This window comes from Streptopelia decaocto, assembly GCF_964273445.1.
Source record: "Streptopelia decaocto genome assembly, chromosome: Z".
In the NCBI taxonomy this organism is placed as follows: domain Eukaryota; kingdom Metazoa; phylum Chordata; class Aves; order Columbiformes; family Columbidae; genus Streptopelia; species Streptopelia decaocto.
In genome coordinates this window covers 79,323,927-79,342,024 of record NC_138657.1, presented here as the reverse complement: position 1 = coordinate 79,342,024, position 18,098 = coordinate 79,323,927, and the positions used below count along the sequence as shown (strand labels likewise).

General features: G+C 44.1%; 2 protein-coding genes across 9 annotated transcripts in view; one reads left to right on the top strand and one right to left on the bottom strand.

The window, feature by feature from the left end:
• The first annotated feature begins 323 nt into the window (after positions 1-323).
• On the top strand, positions 324-15,477 carry HDHD2 (haloacid dehalogenase like hydrolase domain containing 2). Of its 8 annotated transcripts, none has more exons than XM_082075169.1 (8): positions 324-517; positions 2,286-2,426; positions 3,462-3,567; positions 5,419-5,627; positions 8,989-9,073; positions 12,928-13,144; positions 13,279-13,342; positions 14,570-15,477. In XM_082075169.1, exons 3-8 carry the CDS (start codon positions 3,467-3,469, stop codon positions 14,671-14,673), a joined length of 780 nt encoding a protein of 259 aa, XP_081931295.1. In that variant the 5' UTR covers positions 324-517; positions 2,286-2,426; positions 3,462-3,466; the 3' UTR covers positions 14,674-15,477. The 8 variants fall into 8 exon arrangements, with proteins under 8 accessions (XP_081931295.1, XP_081931297.1, XP_081931292.1 ...); XM_082075170.1 differs by lacking the exon at positions 324-517 and adding an exon at positions 614-739 and having other exon boundaries at positions 3,466-3,567; XM_082075168.1 differs by lacking the exon at positions 324-517 and adding an exon at positions 614-739.
• Positions 15,478-16,270: 793 nt separating this feature from the next.
• The window catches only part of KATNAL2 (katanin catalytic subunit A1 like 2), a 32,308-nt gene continuing 30,480 nt past the window's right edge, over positions 16,271-18,098 (bottom strand). Inside the window, exons 15-16 of the mRNA XM_082074574.1 lie at positions 17,015-17,117; positions 16,271-16,686 (exon numbers count right to left, since the gene is read on the bottom strand). Of these exons, the coding sequence (XP_081930700.1) occupies positions 16,547-16,686; positions 17,015-17,117 (243 nt within the window). The 3' untranslated portion in view covers positions 16,271-16,546. The remainder of the gene's footprint in view (positions 16,687-17,014; positions 17,118-18,098) is intronic.

The window sequence follows — 18,098 nt, the reverse complement described above, 5'->3', positions numbered from 1 at the left end:
TCCAGACCCTTCTCTTCTCCAGCTGAGCACCCCAACTCTCTCAGCCTGTCCTCCCAGCAGAGCTGTTCCAGCCTCGGATCATTCCTGTGGCTCCTCTGGCCCCTCTCCAGCAGGTCCATGTGTGTCCTGTGCTGAGCACCCAGCGCTGGACCAGCACTGCAGGGGGTCTCACCAGAGCGGGGCAGAGGGGCAGAGTCACCTCCCTCCCTCCCGCGTTCCCGGCACATCCCGGATTCGAACTCCTATCAGTTCCCGCCTTCCCCTCTGAGGCGCCGCGCGCCCTTTGCACCTCGGCCCCTCCGCGGGCTGCCCGCCGCACTGCCTGTCGGCGGCTGCCGGAGCCCAGGCGGCGACAGTGGTCTCTGAGGGCTGAGCGCTGCCGCTCTGCCGCACCTGGCGGCGGCTGCGGCTGCCGTGCCGGTACGCCGGGGACCGGCGCTCTGAGGGGCAGCCCCGGCTCCGCGAGGGCCCTGCGGCGGGCAGTCCGCAGGGGCGGCGGCGGGGCGGCTGGAGCCAGGTTAGTCTCTGGCGGGGGGGAGGGCGCCGCCGCCATGCTGCTCCCCCTTCTCCCCGGAGTGGGCCCGCCCGGCTTCTTCGGGCGCGAAGGGGCGGGCGGAACCATACGCTTTAGGGGAAAGGGGAGCCCATCGAGTTCGGAAGCTCCATCTCCGAAGAATGGACCAGCCCATCTGCTCTTCGTAAAGTGGCGGAAAGAGGCGGTACCATCTCCGTGGCTGGGGTAGGGAAGGGAGTTGGAGCGTCATGCGCGCTGTGGTGTGGGGACAGGATGTGGGGCAGGGTGACAGTCGCTGACCCGGCTCCTCAGGGACAATGGCCGGCCCGGGGCGGCGCCGCCTGGGGCTGTGGGGCAGCCATGGCGCTGCAGCCCCGTCCTCTCAGCGCAGCCTCACCTGGAAAGCAGCTCTGTGGAGACCTGGGAGTCCTGTGGACAACAGGGTGACCATGAGCCAATGTGTCCTTGTGGCCAAGGAGGCCAATGGTCCCTGGAGTGCATTGGGAAAAGTGTGACCAGCAGGTGGAGGGAGGTTGTTCCTCCCCCTCTGCTCTGCCCTGGTGAGGCCACATCTGCAGTTCTGTGTCCAGTTCTGGGCTCCCCAGTTTAAGAAGCACAAGGAATTACTGGAGGGACACAAAGATGCTGAGGGGTCTGGAGCATCTTTCTGATGAGGAGACAACCAAGGATAGGACAAGGGGCAACTTGAGAGAGAAGAGAAGCTGAGAGGGATCTTATCAATATTTATAAATACCTCCAGGTGGGTGTCAAGAGGATGGACCAGACTCTGTTCAGTGGTGCCCAATGACAGGATGAGGGGCAATGGGCACAGACTGAAGCACAGGAGGTTCCATCTGAATATGGGGAGAAACTTCTTTCCTTTGAGGTGCCAGAGCCTGGCCCAGGCTGCCCAGAGAGGTTGTGGAGTCTCCTTCTCTGAGACATTCAAACCCACGTGGACATGATCCTGTGTGACCTGCTCTGGTGACCCTGCTTGAGCAGGTGGGTTGGACTGGATGGTGTCCTGAGGTCCCTTCCAACCCCAACCAGTCTGTGATTCTGTCCCTCATGGCCTGACCAGCCTGGGGTATCATACGGCTTCATCCCCTTGCTGTGACTGTAATGCCAGCACAAAGGTGAGATTCCTGTGATGCGCTGGGCTGCAATTGTGAAAAGTGAAGTTTTTTAGGACCTTCTTGTTAGACCCTGAGTTTTATACTTAAAATTGTCTGTGCTGGAAACTGGCTCTGCGAATACCTTCCATACTACCCAATTAAATACACTGCAAACTGGAGAACTAACAGATCTAGGGCAGAAGAGGAATCAAATAAAAATTCAATTTTTGCTAAAGCAAGGTATTCTGTCCATGTCCTTAGCTGTGTTATCCATGCAGGCAGGGTGCAGGTGTTCTGCAGTCGTGTCTTTGGCTAGAGAATTTCTATAATAGCACCTTATTCAGTCCTCTTTTTAATCTCTCTCAGCACTCAAAAATTCCCCATGCTGGAGTTGGAAGTGCCTGAGGGAAGAGAGATTTTTTTGTCATGGAGACAATCTAGAGTCATGCAAATTCCATTCTGTTCAGGCTTTTTTTCTGCACTAAGTATTTTACCCAGAGAACGTGTCTTAGAAACCTGGTGCCCTCTTCTCAATTGATGACGCTCCCTTAGGACTTCTGTTATCAGCTCTTTTTCGTGGACTTTTAACCTTGGCCTGTGTAGCAACAGGCATACTATAAAACCAACTTTTAAAAGTTTTGTTTTGCTTATTGCAGGGAAGCAGCAGGAATAATGAAAGCAGAATCTCAGAGTTTTCTGCAAGTATGTCTTGTACCTGAGACATCAAGTTCACATGATCATTGATAAAACTGTCCGCAGAGATAAAACTGTCCTGATAGAAAATTAAATTTATTAAGGTGGGTTCTAAGCCTTGTGCTGACTAGTCTGTGTGTTTTTTAAAAGAACACACATGTTACGTGTCCTGTCTTTAACCGAAATAGCTCAACATAAAATTGTGATGACTTGCTAGTGATGACAGATTGCAGTTGTTATTGTCTAATAAACAGGAGGAATTGGACATTTGCAAAGAAATAGCTCAGCAAACTTGCTTGTGGGGCAAAATACAGTGCTTGCAGCACACGTAAGGATAAGGACAAGTTTCTGAGACAACTTTTTAGCCAGGTGACTTGAACATCACCTCACTGTTTTCTTCCCCAGTGCCTTTACCCTTTGAGTGCTGGCTTCTGTTTTGGGCTGAGTCTTGTGTGACACTGAAGTTTGCTCTAGAAAAAAATATTTGACTGTCGTCTTCGTGAGGGAGTAACCCTTCGGGGTGCTGAATATCCTCGAACCCTGACAACTTACAGGCTAAATCCACAGGCACTCAACCAACCAAATAATTTAAGAGTTAGGGCACCTGGATTGCATTGTGGGCTGGATCACAATAGATCTCGCTTACAAAAATAAAATTAACGCTACCCACTTTTGCAGAGCATTTTGAGCTTTATAGTCAGAGCACTGTATCGTCGCTTAGTCGTATTGTATTTATTTTTACTTGAACAGTGCCATTGGTGTCGGTGGGACTTGACAAAATGTGCTTGCTGAGGCCTTCAGCTGGCAATACCAGACCTAATGATCCTCTTCCCAACAGCCTTGCTTGTTTAGAGACTTTTTTTTGACGCGCACAAATAAAGGCACTTAAAAAACAAATAGCACCTGATTTCCATATATAGAGTCTTTGGGAAAATACCACCCCATCAATTATGTATTTTTTTTAAACGCCGCCTTTTATTTCTCCGTCTAAAGGGGCCCATTTAATACTGCGAGTAATGTTCTGAGTAATACCGGGCTTGGCACAAATGAGGCGCTTAACTGAGTTTCTTCTTTTTATTATCCATTGTCTGCTAACCGGTTTGTCGTTGTTTCATTTATTTGCCTTTTCCCCGGGGAAGGAAGGATGGCAGCTCGGCGCGCACTGAAAGCCGTGCTGGTGGATCTCAGCGGCACGCTCCACGTTGAAGACTCGGCTGTGCCAGGCGCACAGGAAGCTCTCAAAAGGCAAGCGACTTTTTTCTATTCCCTCCGATATGTTATGTCAGCGCCATTTGCACAAAGACACTTCTTTAAGTAAACGGGCCCAAAGCTTCTGCCTTTTTATACTGTCATGGATAAGCGAATGTGCAGCCAAATTCTGCTTTTATTTACACCTGTGTTATTACCAAGAGAAATCAGCAAAGACAGCAAAAAGTTGCCGTATATCACCTGAACCCCCTGCAGCTTTACAGAGTTGCTCTCTAAGCCTTTTCTAGGTAGAAAAAGACAATATTCAGAGTGTTTCAGAGAGAACAGCCTGGGCCGGTGAGCAGGGTGTCCTCTGCAGAGTTCTCGTTTCATTTGTTCTTTCTGCCAAGGCTTTGCTGTATTATTTTAAAATATTCTTTCTGCTAGGTAAATGGTCTTGGTCGTTTTTTAATTTTGAGAAACATTTGATAATACAGCCCGTCTTTTGTAGGAATTTCAACACATTAATGAAGAGGACAATTAAGTACCTCATTCTCTTCTCATGAAAAGGTGCCTAAATAAACTGAGATGCAGTAAAATGACTTAATCTGTCCGAGTCAGTGGCAAAATGGGATATGCAACCCCAGCGGTCTTTGTACTGTGGTCTTGACGCTGTTTTTGTGGAGAAGACGTGTTGCAATGGATGAGGAAAACCCCAAAATGATGTGTGCCATCATGACGAGGGAGAGAGGACACCTTAAGGTGCTGGGACAGTAAGAATTAATCAAGGGTGAGGTTGAATTAAGGATGAGATGCTTTTACTGGAGTTGTATTGCTCAGTTTTTTATAAAGCTGGGCTGTAGCTCAGAGGAAAATTCACAGCAGGATGAGGAAACTCTGCATTTGTTTTCACAAATAATTCCACGTAAATAATAATCTCTTAAAGATGTACAATTGCAAGGGGGTTTGATGCTGCAGGGAGAACTCATGCCAGTTGAGAGCTGGCGTTATTAAAAATCCATGTTTTTGCTTAGATGTTTGAAGAAAAAAAGTATTTTCTCAATGCTCTTTTCTGCTGGTCCATGTCGTTGTTCTTCCTAAAGAGATGCCGAACTGATTGGCTGCAGCTTAGGAACAAATGGATAGATTCTCAATATTTTCCAATAGCGAGGTCCATAGGAAAAAAATAATTATTTTATTAGCAAACCGGGGACTTTGTAATAGTTTATACTTGTGAAGGGTCAATATATGTGACAAACGAGAAAAAAGTGGCAGGTGCAAGGAAGTCTCCAGTGTTGACCAACTTTATCCTGATGTTCTCCATGCAGCAGTGATGCTGGTGTTTGTCACTATAGCAACAAAACCAAAGTGATGGTGGGGGAATAATTAAAAGGAGCACCATTGAAATTGTTGCTTAAAATTATTTGATTGTTTGGTAGCTTGTACTGTCAGTGCAGGGCAATAATGTGTTTTTGTGTGATGTCGGTGTTCCTCAGTAAAGGGAGAAATGGCTGCAGAAGCTGACAAAAGAAATCACCACGCAGATAATGTGGGCTTCTGGAGAATCCTGCATCTCCAGATAAGCCACAGCTGCTGTGAAATTCACCCAGAATATGGAGTTCAGTATAATAATTTAACAACAAGGTTCTTTTGTTTATTTATTTTTATTCAGGCTGCTGTTGATCCAGTACACAGGGCTGGTTTCTTTATTATCCAGTTTGAATTAAAAGGCTTCTTCAACTAGTTGTTGTTGTTGCTACTGTGATGGTAGAGATTGGAATCCCCAGGCTTTTCCTGGTCAAAGCAAAGCAGGGGAAGCTTGGTCTTGTCCTTTTTCAGTCTCCAAGGGACGTACAGGTGTGAAAATAGCATTCTGTGGCCAATTTCCTTTTGCTCTTTGTCCATCAGGCTGCGCAGCGCTCCAGTCACCATTCGGTTTGTGACGAACACAACGAAGGAGTGCAAGAGGGACCTGCTGGAAAGGCTGAGGAAACTGGGGTTTGACATCACGGAAAATGAGATCTTCACCTCTCTGACGGCGGCCAGAAATCTGCTGGAGCAAAAGCAGGTGCGGCCTCTCCTCTTGGTGGACGATAAAGCCCTGCCTGATTTCACAGGTGAGGCAGTTGTTGCATTAAGATGATCAATTTAACAGAAGTTAAACCCCGTGCAAGGCAGATGGGTTGAACTCTTGAGTGACGCAAATAACTTCACGTCAGCACTATAAGTCTAATCGTGCTCAACGGCTGGCCTGGTGCACAGATTCACTAATAGTATTATGTATACCATAGGTCTGAGCACACTAATGTTGAATTTGCACAATTAGATTCACAAATATTGCAGGCCAGTTCTGATCTGTGCTCTGCACAGACTCACAAATAGTATATGTACTATAGGTCTGGGCATGTTCTACCAGGAATTCTCACAGCTAGATCCACAAATAAGGAGGTTTATTAAAGCAACCAGCGCAAGTTCTTTTAGATGCTGTTGATAAATACACTGCCTGAAAAACACCACTTTAGTTGCAAAAATGCACTTTAGTTGAAATAAGATGTTAGTTGGAAGAAATAAATATTAGTGTCAGATATATATAAATTCTAAGATAAGTATATAGTGCTATTAATGTGATTACAAATACAAGCTTGAAGTCTAAACTTGGGATAACCAGGTGCACAAATCTTACCCAAGAAGACAGGCTCAGCCTACCAACTGGTCCTAAAAGTCCCATTATACTGTTCCCTTGGCTTCTCGGTGATGGTGTCTTCCCTCCACTCTTTCTCGGTTGTTAGGGTATTTTATACTATTTTCTACGTTTAGGTGGAGCTTGAGAGGCTCTAGCCATACATACCTTTGTTATGGACTGGTTTAGAAGTCCTCGTTTCAATTTTTAGGGTAAAAACCTCACTATGCATGCGTGAAGGTAGGCTGGTGGTGGGTATCCTTTGAGATGGAGGTGTGTTTTGCTATTATAATGAGATTATAATGAGCAAAGTTGCATCTGTTGCACAAATTCCTGTCTCAGTAACTAGCATTTTGGACAGAAATGAATGTTTATCCTTTTTAACTGACAGCAGCTATACGTTCTCTTCAAAACTGGCAGCACCTCTACCATATGGTTCTCGTACCTGCTCCTTGTTAAGAGGGCCCAGCAATGATATCTTCATATTACTCTGCCCCCTCTGTCTTTTAACTGATACTACATGGAGCTGTAAATGAACATTAAACAGTCTGAAGTCATCACTTCTTAAGGATTAGTGGAAACAGCAGCCAAAGCCTTCAAATAGTCAGGAATTTGAGTAAAACTCAATACTTTTTATTAATTTCTAGTATAAAAAAAAGAGATGCTTATCACTAGATCACTGGAGATTTATTGAACCTACCAGTGCTGATTTGTTTTATAGCTATAAATAGGTTTCCCTCAGCTATTGTACAGAGGTTTTGCTCATATAGAGATGAAAAGCCAACATGGAGGTACATGCAGGAAGTTAGTTCTCTCTTAATAGTTTATTATTAAATGTAAAATCTCTAGGCAGTTATTGTTACTTATGTTATATTGAGCATTTAGGTCTCCCACGTGTTAATAATTACATTATTAACACTTTGATACCTTTATTGGTGACAGAAGGTTCATCGCCCCGACTTCTCTAGATTGTCATCTCTAAAGACCTGGTTAAAACTTGCTTTACTTTCAGATGTTCCCATTTCTCTCCCTCAACAATAAAGGAAGTAGAAAATGTTATATTCTAACTTGGACACTTCTGGCAGATGCCTGAAACTGAGACAGTTAGTCTTGACTTAACCACATCACTGTTTTAAGAGTAGTGAAGATACCCACATTTTTAACATACTCAGAGTTTAAAATTGTGTATTGTGTGTTCAGGCTTTAAATAAAAATTAAGGCAGCAAAACTGTGTATGGCTTAAAACTGTTCCCTAACGCTTGCCTATGAATTAAAATCCTTATGGCTGTGCAATTTAAGTAGGTTCTAAGACATTCTAGACATTTCCTGCTAAATTTTAGTGCCATAATCTAGTCGGTAATCTTCAGAAAGATAAGTGTTCAGGAGAAAAGCCTCTGTGGGCTCTGAGAGCAACGAAACCTGATAATCTGTTCCACCTAACATCGTATCCAGGGAAGTACGCCCCCAGCAATATTCTGTATTTGTGCTGTCAGACAGGCTTTCTTGGGTCGGAAACAGCAGAGGCAGCAGCTATTTCACCGAAGGTGGTTAAATCAGTTTAATCTCTGTGTATTTGGGATATTTCCATTGGTTTTACAGCAGTTATTGCTAATTTTGTAAAAGACGTCAAAGACAGAGGTGTCGGCAGAGCACATTAGTGTCAGTATCCATGTTGCTTGGATCTGGGACGGATTGTTTTGTTTCTTTTTGCTGCAAGCTGTTTGTCTGCTGCTCTTGAAACACTGAAGTACGATGGATGATGTTTTAAATTCCTGTTAGTTGCTGCTATTGAGCTATTCTTGGCTAATCTCTCTATAGAGTTGGTCACAGATGGATGAATGTAATCTATTTTTTGTCAAAGGACCCAGATGCTATTAGGTGGTGCCACAAATCCACGTTGGTGTCTCTTGAGTGTACGTTTTCCTGTCTGAAGGACATACAGCAAGAGACATCAGACACTCTCTGGAAAGCCAGGAGCTCTAGCTATCCCAGTAAAGGTGCAGAGGATGTGCTGTGTGAATGCGGAACAAAAACCCCAGCAAGTGCATGTGAAGCTGATGCTTAACCTGCCCTCAATAAAACTTTCCACTATTCCTGTTTCTCCTGTAGATGCTTCTCTGCTTCCATTGCTGGTTCTGTTTAGAGGTGACACCACCATGTAAAATCAGTTGTGCTCCTCCAGAGAAGTGCAGGACAAAAGAGGCTCAAGCTCTTCTCAAGGGGACTAATCCACATTAAAAGAAAGACCTTCCAGATGAGACAAAACTTATTTGGTGTAACAACTTGTAGGTTGTGCTGCAGTACATCATAACTAGACTGATACATAGAACAAGTCAGGCTTTATACCCTAAGTGGAGTTTTCTGTGACTAGAGGGAATAGAAAAACTGGATGGAATTCACTAATATTCCTGCTCTACTGTCTTACAAAGCAGATGAATGTATGTAGAAAGAAATTCTCAGATAACAAAAAGTTTAAAAAATGTTTTATATGGTCTGCTGCATTTCTGTGTAAGCAAGGAGAGAGTAACTGTTGAATAGTCACTGTTAAGACAACCCAGCTGCAGAGTTGTGTTCATCACAAAGGACAGCAGAGTCTGGATAGATCAACACCTTTTCCACAGACCTAAAGACCTTTTAAGACCTTAGGTCTAAAGATGTAAAACTAGTCTATGTGATGTATCTGTGTTGTAAAATGCTATTTTTTCTTTGTTTTAAAGTCATTCATTGCACTTGTTGAGTGTCTGTTGCTAAGTATGAATAAAATTCTCTTTGTTCAGAGTTGTGTTTTGATTTTCCAGGGATAGCCACTGATGACCCCAACGCAGTGGTGGTAGGACTGGCTCCTGAGCACTTCCACTACGAGATGATGAACAAAGCATTTCAGTAAGTCAGATCCTCATGGCTGGGTCTGTTTTCTGTGGGGCTCCGTGGATTTTGGGTTTTAACCACGAACTTCAAGCAGTCTGGCCCTGGTTTTCATAGTTCGCATCTATAAATAAACTGTAGAAGTGGAGTTGTGGGTGTCATTGAGGTGAAAAAGTTAGCAGTGCTTCAAGAAATACACAAAAACAAGGATGTTGGGATGTTTTCAAGAGACAGCTTCTATGTTCATACCATAGCTATTGGATATAAAGTATTGTAGGGAAGGAAATCTAGTATTTAGGACAGATTATTCCTTATCCACCTCATGCAGGATGTCTGGCATTATCTTCTGAAGCATCTTGTATTTGGGAGTGGTCAGCACAATACGCTGGGCTTGGTGAACTGTGGATCAAATCTGGTCTGTCTTATTTCTAAAGCTCTTTGGTTTTTTTGTTGATTAAAGGGTAAAACATAAAATTTGTCTGTGACTGTCCACGAGCCAGGCTGCAATAGTGTGTGAGAGCAGCCCTGTGGTGGGGAATGGAAGATGGGACATGAGCCGGCAATGTGCACTTGGAGCCCAGAAACCAATTGTGTCTTGGGCTGCATCCCCACAGCGTGGGCAGCAGGTCAGGGAGGTGACTCTGCCCCTCTGCCCCGCTCTGGTGAGACCCCCTGCAGTGCTGGTCCAGCGCTGGGTGCTCAGCACAGGACACACATGGACCTGCTGGAGAAAGGCCAGAGGAGCCCCAGAAATGATGCGGGGCTGGAACAGCTCTGCTGGGAGGACAGGCTGAGAGAGTTGGGGTGTTCAGCTGGAGAAGAGAAGCTCTGGGGAGACCTTAATGCACCTTTCCGGACCATTCCGGAATTATTCCATAGATGAGGTTCTTAGGGACATAGTTTAGAGGTGGACTTGGCAGTGTTGGGTTAACTATTGGACCTGATGATTTTAAAGGTCTCTTACAACCAAAATGATTCTATCACATTTTGGATAAAAAACAGTTGGGATCTGAGCTGATTTCCTGCCAGAATAAAAAAGAAACATGGGGACAGATTTTTGAGCAGGGCCTGTTGCAACAGGACAAGGGGTGATGGGTTTAAACTAAAGGAGGGAGATTCAGGCTGGACATGAGGAAGAAATTGTTGTCCCTGAGGGTGGTGAGAGCCTGTCCCAGGTTGGGCAGAGAGGTGGTGGCTGAACCATCCCTGGAGACATCCCAGGCCAGGCTGGACGGGGCTCTGAGCAACCTGAGCTGGTGAAGATGTCCCTGCCCATGGCAGGGGGGGCACTGGGGGAACTCTGAAGCTCCCTTCCAACCCAAACTATCCCATGATTCTATGAGGTGCATTACCATGTGTCCTTTTTTTCTAGTTCTCAGATCTGCTCCACACAGTACTCTCAATTTTAGCTCAAAAAACCCTTTAGCTTCAATGATTTAAACATCAGGTAACACTGGTTAACTCCAGGCTGTGCTATGATACATGCAATGAGTCTTTTCTACTCCTTCCTCCTGGGGTGATACCCACCACACAATTTTTCACCTTGGAGTTTGAAAAAAACCTCAGGCACCTCAGTCTGTCTTTACAACCACTAAATACATAGAGGGAGTATCAGTTACTGCTCGCCAGTATCTTACGGAGGCTCCTTGGTGCAGGAAGCCAATGCTGTCCTTATCTGCATGCCAATTCCTCATCATAAGAACATGTATTGACCCAAACTGATTCTCTGGCAGCCTCATTAGTGCATGTTGCCAGTGGCATCGATTTTAGAGTTTTACAGCGCAGTCATGAGCGGATTCTAATTTCACAACTTAACCCATCATGTATTCCAGTGCTTACATCACTGGGTGGGCTCTGTCTGATCTTTAGTGTCCCACTGACTTGTTCTGGGTTTATCCCCCAGTCCTTTATTGAGGGTAAACTGTTCAGCTGGTGTCAGCTTTATTTGGTCTAATGGAAATACTGGCTACTGGCCACATACTCTTCTCAAGCCTTATGCCATGTCCTCATCCCCTGTCCTTTAAGTCACTTGTGATTTGTGTCGCTCATAGCAAAACTTTTAAGGCGAATCTGATGAAATGCAGATATCTACAGTGCCAATGCCTGTATCTGAGCCGGTGACCTGGTCTCCTGAGGGAGAGAGGACCTGTTTGTAAGGCATCATTCATTTTTCCAGACTCTGTTCAGTGGTGCCTAATGAGAGGATGAGGGGCAACGGGCACAGGCTGAAACACAAGCGGTTCCATCTGAATATGAGGAGAAACTTCTTTCCTTTGAGGTGCCAGAGCCTGGCCCAGGCTGCCCAGAGAGGTTGTGGAGTCCCCTTCTCTGAGACATTCAAACCCACCTGGACACCTTCCTGTGTGACCTGCTCTGGTGACCCTGCTTGAGCAGGTGGGTTGGACTGGATGATCTCCAGAGGTCCTTTCCAACCCCAACCAGCCTGTGATGCTGTGATTCCCCAGTGGTGCTTAAAGTAGGGCAGCTGAACTGTGCTCTAGAAGAGCTTTTTCCTCTCCATTGACTGTGAAGACTAATTACCTGGTAGGCAATTGATATCCAACATGAGGTTAGGTAAATCCAGCTCAATATTAGTCCCCAAATGACATACGCAGGGTAAGGCCATTCTCTAGGCACCTTTTACAATGACTGAGACTAAATCTCTCTTCTTCATACATGGGATTTTGATGCCACGTTTAAAATAGTTCTCCCAAGTGAGATGTTTCTTGCAAACTGCTGCACGCGAGTGGTTGTGGCGCCGCTGTCAAATTAAGTTTTTCTGTATCCTGGAGGCATCCTCCCATCGTGAACATATCTGGCTGCTCACAGACACAGATGCCAGCTCTCTTCTTGAGCTTGCTTTGGAATGCATTGATTCAACGGAAGTGCTTTTTGATAGTTCAGTGAAATATTATCATTTCTGTATTGCTCAGAGTGCCCAGGCTGCTCCACAGGCATGTGAAAAGGAGCAGACGTCCTCCGAGGAGCACAAAATTCACCTCAGGCAGTCTCTTTGAACAGAGCCACAGCAGAAAATCACTGAAGAGTCAAAGCAAGATTGTTTTTTTGTTTGTTTCTTTAATTTTTAGTAAATTTTATTTTATTTCCTTAAGGGCATTTTTTTTTCTTAAAAAAATTCATAAACCAGGTGTGGTTAAGAGGAAAATAATCTGCTGACTTGTTGCTTTGAACTCTCTTCCACTTGTAATCTCTGGTTCCCAGCAGCAAGGAGCCCAAATCCAGCTTTGTTTCCACGAGGCTCAAGCGCTGTCAACTGAAGAATTTGGTGGGAACGTACCTAATATCTTTATGCTTTTTTGTGTAGCTTACTGTAATTTCTCCAATGTTAAAATATAAATTTAAGGTAAAATGACTCACCCTGGGATTCATGTGAACACCCATCTCTGCCAGAAACACACAGTTGTTGATACCAACAGGCCCAAAAGCTGCAGATTTCCTGACAGAAGCTGCTGTGTTTTCAGTCCAGGCCAGGCCATCAAACTGCTACCTACAGCCACTGCCTGTGGTTCATTTAATTGATTATAAAATATTTGCGTGGGGAAATCAGATGGGTGAAAACTGAAGCTGCTTAGTGAGATCGAATTGCATGAGAGATATGGACAGGATTTAAAAATAGTTACCTGTTAAAATACTGAAGAGAATAAATTCTTTATTTGGGGGATTTGTTTTATTAGCTGTTTCTGGGGAAAAGGAAGGAGCTTTATTCAAGTCACCAAATGCTAGCTCTCATTATGATTTAGAGCTTCATAAAAGTCAGTGGGAGTTTTGTCATCACCTTAAATGAAAGCAGGTTGGTGCCTTCAGCTGTGAATAGCGTTTCTTTAATACAATTTTTGTGCTTTCTTCTTTAGATTAATTTTGGATGGGGCTCCTCTTATAGCTATACATAAAGCCAGATATTTCAAGAAAAAAGATGGCTTGGCTCTGGGACCTGGACCTTTTGTCACCGGGCTGGAATACGCCACGGACACCAAAGCGATGGTGGTGGGGAAGCCGGAGAAAACCTTTTTCCTGGAAGCTTTGCGGGGGACTGGCTGTGCTCCAGAGGATGCCGTCATGATCGGTGATGTACGTGGCGGCTCCTTGTAGCTGCTTTTATGTGGCTGGTTAGTGATGTGCGAAGCAGACAGTGTCACAAAAAAACCCAACTTGTTAACAAATACTGTCTGTGAGCACTAATGAGCCGATCTGTTCTGTCCCAGGACTGCAGGGATGATGTTGGTGGCGCGCAGAACGCGGGCATGCGTGGGATCTTGGTCAGGACCGGTGAGTACTTGATGGATCGGTTGTTCCAGGAGACAGTGGCACAGTCAGTGGCAAGAGGAAACGGCCTCAAGTTGTGCCAGGGGAGGTTGAGGTTGGATCTTGGCAACAATTTCTTCCCCAAAGGGCTGTTGGGCATTGGAACAAGCTGCCCAGGGCAGTGCTGGAGTCACCATCCCTGGAGGGGTTGCAAATACATAGAGATGAGGTTCTCAGGGACATGGGGTAGTGATAGTGTTGGGTTAATGGTTGGACTTGATGACCTTGAGGGTCTCTTCCAACCAAAAGAATTCTGTGATTCTATGATTCTACCTTGCCCAAGGCAAAGGTGCGTTCCAAGCCCTGGTGCCTTGTAGAGGTTCGACATTCCTGTTGTCTGTTACACCACGGGGTTGCTCAACACCCTGCATCCATCACCCTGTTTATTTTGGGGTGAATTCGGCAGATACATTTCCTCAGCTGTAGCGTGGCAGGCTGGCAAGCTTAATTAAAGTCAGGATAGGTTGTTATATTTAAAGTTTCAACAATGGGGCTAGAGCACACACCTCAAACTGAGAGTAGGATGTAAATAACGTAATAAAGTAATAGATGATCTTGTAGGTGTGAATTTTTTGCTTGAATGACTCAAAGATCCCGAGCACCGATCAAAGAACAGAGAGAACTGTTACTGTGACATTTTAGATTGCCAAAATCAGTCATTGCAATGTAACCTCTGATCATTCAGGAACTCTGCTGACATTCCCTACTAATTACACTGGTAATTATAAAAGGCATTTTGCTTCAGACAGAAGTGGAACCATAAAGGACTGACAAGTATTACCAATGTTATTGATGGTGCCAGGGACTGCTCGTGCCACGGTTTGTTACGTTGAAAGCAAGTCATCGTGCTCTTCCTCATAAAAGCCAGAAGGGAAGATGATAACATTATTTTTTCAAAAACCTGCAAGGCAAATATCTGAATAGTCACTGAAAGAGTAGTGCCAGTAGAGTACAGAGAAACCGGTGTATAATTAACACTTAATTTTGACCCGGAGCTGCCCCTGAGGAATATTCTGTAAGGCTCGGTGTTTGTTTAGGGAAGAATTTTGAGATGTTTGTTGCAGGAGAACCTCAGATGGATGTTCCTCCTGTGCCTGGTTGTTACCCATCTCAGGAGGCTGCAATTTTTGCGGAAAAAGAAGGATACTAAGTGGAGCTGAATAAATCTACTTCTTTGTTAATCTCTTACAGGTAAATATCGACCGGCAGATGAAGGCAAAATCAATCCGGCTCCTTACTTAACCTGTGAGAACTTCCCAGAGGCAGTGGAACATATCCTAGAGCATCTGCTTTGAGAAAGGGAATAGTCAGTTTGAAGAAACATCCATTTTGCTTAATTTCCATTACCGTTGCTTCAAAAATTAACATCACAGTAGCAATGCATGTCTTATATTGGAAACCTGGACGTGGGCTCCTTCCGCTCAAGCTGTGACAGGACAGAGGAGAATTCCGTTTATTTTAAAGAAATAACCGATGAAAAGCCCTGTCTGGAAAGTGTCAATTTCTTCTGCTGAATAAGCAAAACTGAAAAAAAATCACACTGGAAATACTCAAATAAATAAACCTCAAAGAGTAACATAGTCAGCCTGTAGTGATTTCATCAAGCATGTGTCTGCTCTAATTCAGAGATTACGCACATTTAGAAGTGACTTTTAAATTAAAATATCACCGCTGTTTAATAATAACTACTGTTGATGTCTTTCCTCTCATTAGAACAGATCCTGGGTTTTGTTTTTCAAATTTCACATAAAATTAAAACTGTCAGCATTATACAGATGTTTTAATTAGATGCTGTTATTAAAAAGAATGGTACAGAAACGAAAATCGGGTATTAAATGCTTTAGAGACTGTGAATTTTTGAAATTAGACCTCAGCAGAGTCCTATTAATGCTACAGTTGCAAAATTTCACTATTGGTGGGTTGTTTTGTTTCTTTTTAATGTTAAGGGAAAAATCCTTGACAAGCCATGGGGACAGATTCTGTTTTTCACACAGTTGGTTAATAGAGCTGTAAAATGAAATTTAATTCTGTAGTACACCGTGCTTTTCCTGTGCGCTAAATCCGCCCCAAATAAACCAAGTTTGTAATGATGGTAAATAGCTTTTCTGGTCCATTTGCAAAGTGTAATAATCAAAGTCCTTTACAGTTGTTTTACAGGGCTCCTGAGTGTTAAATTATTAGTTTGTAATTATACATTACTGGAGTATTAACCTTATTGAAAATATAGTTTTGTGTTAATGAGCCGTGCTCGTTCTTGTTAAGAAAAATCATCGTGGTGAAGGAATGGGAAGATGTGTCTGCAGCCTCACGTGGTGGGTGGTCACCTAAAATCACACTTAATCTCCCTCCGAGACAGAAAGTGTGGACAGAGTAGACTCAGCAATAGAAACACAAGAAACTACAAACCCCCCAGGGACAAAAAGGTGGTTTTAGATACTATTTGTGTGCCCTCGTGAATTGTAACCTACGGTTTTGAATAAATTCACGCGTGTGGTGTTGACGTCAACAATTCTGAACCTGCGTTGGCTTCTGCTTTGGCCCATAGTCAGAGTCAGCTTCAGGAGGCAAGAGATCAGTAATATAAGCTGATTTGCTACAAACTCGCCAAGTCCCTCTAATTCTTTGCCTTTTCCACTTTGGAAATACCCCAAACGGACTGGAAAGCAAAACATTTGGTACATCAAGGCTTGGATCGCAGCTGAAAATGATGACAAACTTAACCGAGTTTAGAAAGCACTGCTAAGCTCCTGAATTTCACTGAAAGCAGCCAGATTTCATTAAAGCAAGGCAGAATGACACTAATTATCTAACCATTCTTAAGTTTTCTGCTCCAGTTCTATGCCAGATCTGTAAACAACCATCATAAAAAACAACTGACAAGCAATTGATCTTTAAAGTCTTTATACATAAAATTAAGGCTGGAGTTTTCATTACCTGGCAACCGCCGTTACATTATTTCTACGAAGAACGTTCTTTTAAAATGGCAAATAAAAAATAAGGCACCACTCCCCATCTGCCTTTTGAAAGATTTCCCCTTGATGTTTTCTTGCCTGGAAACAACGGCGCTTCCTTCCCCATCACCGTTTGATGCTTTGGAGATGAGGTGATGCCATTTTGGGTAGCAAAAGTCTTGGAAGGTTTCAATCTTTTTACTTTTCCCCCTTCTTTTCAAACTGACTCGAATTCTCTCTGCCAAGCCGCGTACTTCTGGCTGAGGTTCTTTGCTGACGGCTTGGTGTGGGCGATCACATCCAGGAAATCCGCTGTTGTGATCGTGTCTAATTGGATCACGGGTAAGTTACCGTTACCTAAAGAGAAGAGAATTTATCAAATACTGTTATTATTTCCAAAATGAATTCATGTCCCTGCCTAATGCAGCACTTAATATATGAAAACAACAGAATAAACCTAGTGAGATCGAGAAAAAGTCTATTTGAGCACAGATACTGACAGCATTAAAAAAAAAAACCACAAAACCCTATTGTCAGAAACATTCACTTCAGTAAATGTTGTAGAAATGCAGCTTCAAACTTTTCTAAGCAGAGAACAGAGCTCCACCTGCTGGGGTTAACGTTACGATTTCTAGAGTGACCGCAGCACATCGGCATTTCCCAGGTGGGATTTTCTACTCGGTACCTGGCCGATGATTTTCGAGAGCGTCGAAAACTTTCCTCACTGGTCTCATGGCCGCTTCCTTGCACACGAGTTTTATGTCTGAGCCGGAGTACCCATCCGTTTCCTGCAACCGGATCAGAATGAGACCACAGGCTTACAAATCGGGTGTTTAGAAGCAAATATATATAATAGTTGTAAAGTCTATTCCTGCCCGAAATAGATGTGTATACATAAACACATATATAATTTTATGTGTATCCTCCACTCAACGTTATGTTGCCTGTTCTTGTAAATGCCCACAGGACTTTGAGGACTTTGTAGCAGCAAGGGAAATACTGGGTGTTTTCTTTCTATAGGGCAATTTTCTGTAGGTCAAATAAAACCTGCCTTTTTGCCTCTGTTCCCAGCTTTTCTGTGAGCAAAATAACTATGTTTTCTTATTAACATTTATGAAACGAAAACTGAGCAGAATTGTCTCTGTGGACAGACATAAAAAGGGACAACTGGGTAAGCTGTAAAGAGATTTTTGAAGAATTTAGGATGTGACAAAGGGCTAAATGAAGAAAACCTGGTATCTAATGCATCTCTTCATTCCTTTCTCCCGCAGCAGTGGAGCTGTGACAAACCTTCCCTTCACAATTAACTGTTCATTACCCTGATGAATTGGAAGTGCTCCCAGCTTGGTGAGAAGAGGGATAAAATAGAATGTTGCTGGAAGTCTCCCTGTATTTAAGGCTGAAAAGTTGGCCCAGCAGAGAGGAGCAGGAGACACCATTTTTAAGCAGAACTGTGTGATATCCATGGACAGGTATGTGCCTGGGAAACGGCTCTGTGTCTCCCTTTGGCTGGAGGTTCCAGCTGAGCTGAGGTCCTTCCCCCAGCTGCTATTGGTGATGTAGAATCATTTTGGTTGGAAAAGACCCTCAAGATCATCAAGTCCAACCGTTAACCCACCCCTGGCACTGCCCCATGTCCCTGAGAACCTCATCTCTGGTCTGTTCAACCCCTCCAGGGATGGTGACTCCAGCACTGCCCTGGGCAGCCTGTTCCAATGCCCCTTTGGGGAAGAAATTGTTCCCCAGATCCAACCTCAACCTCCCCTGGT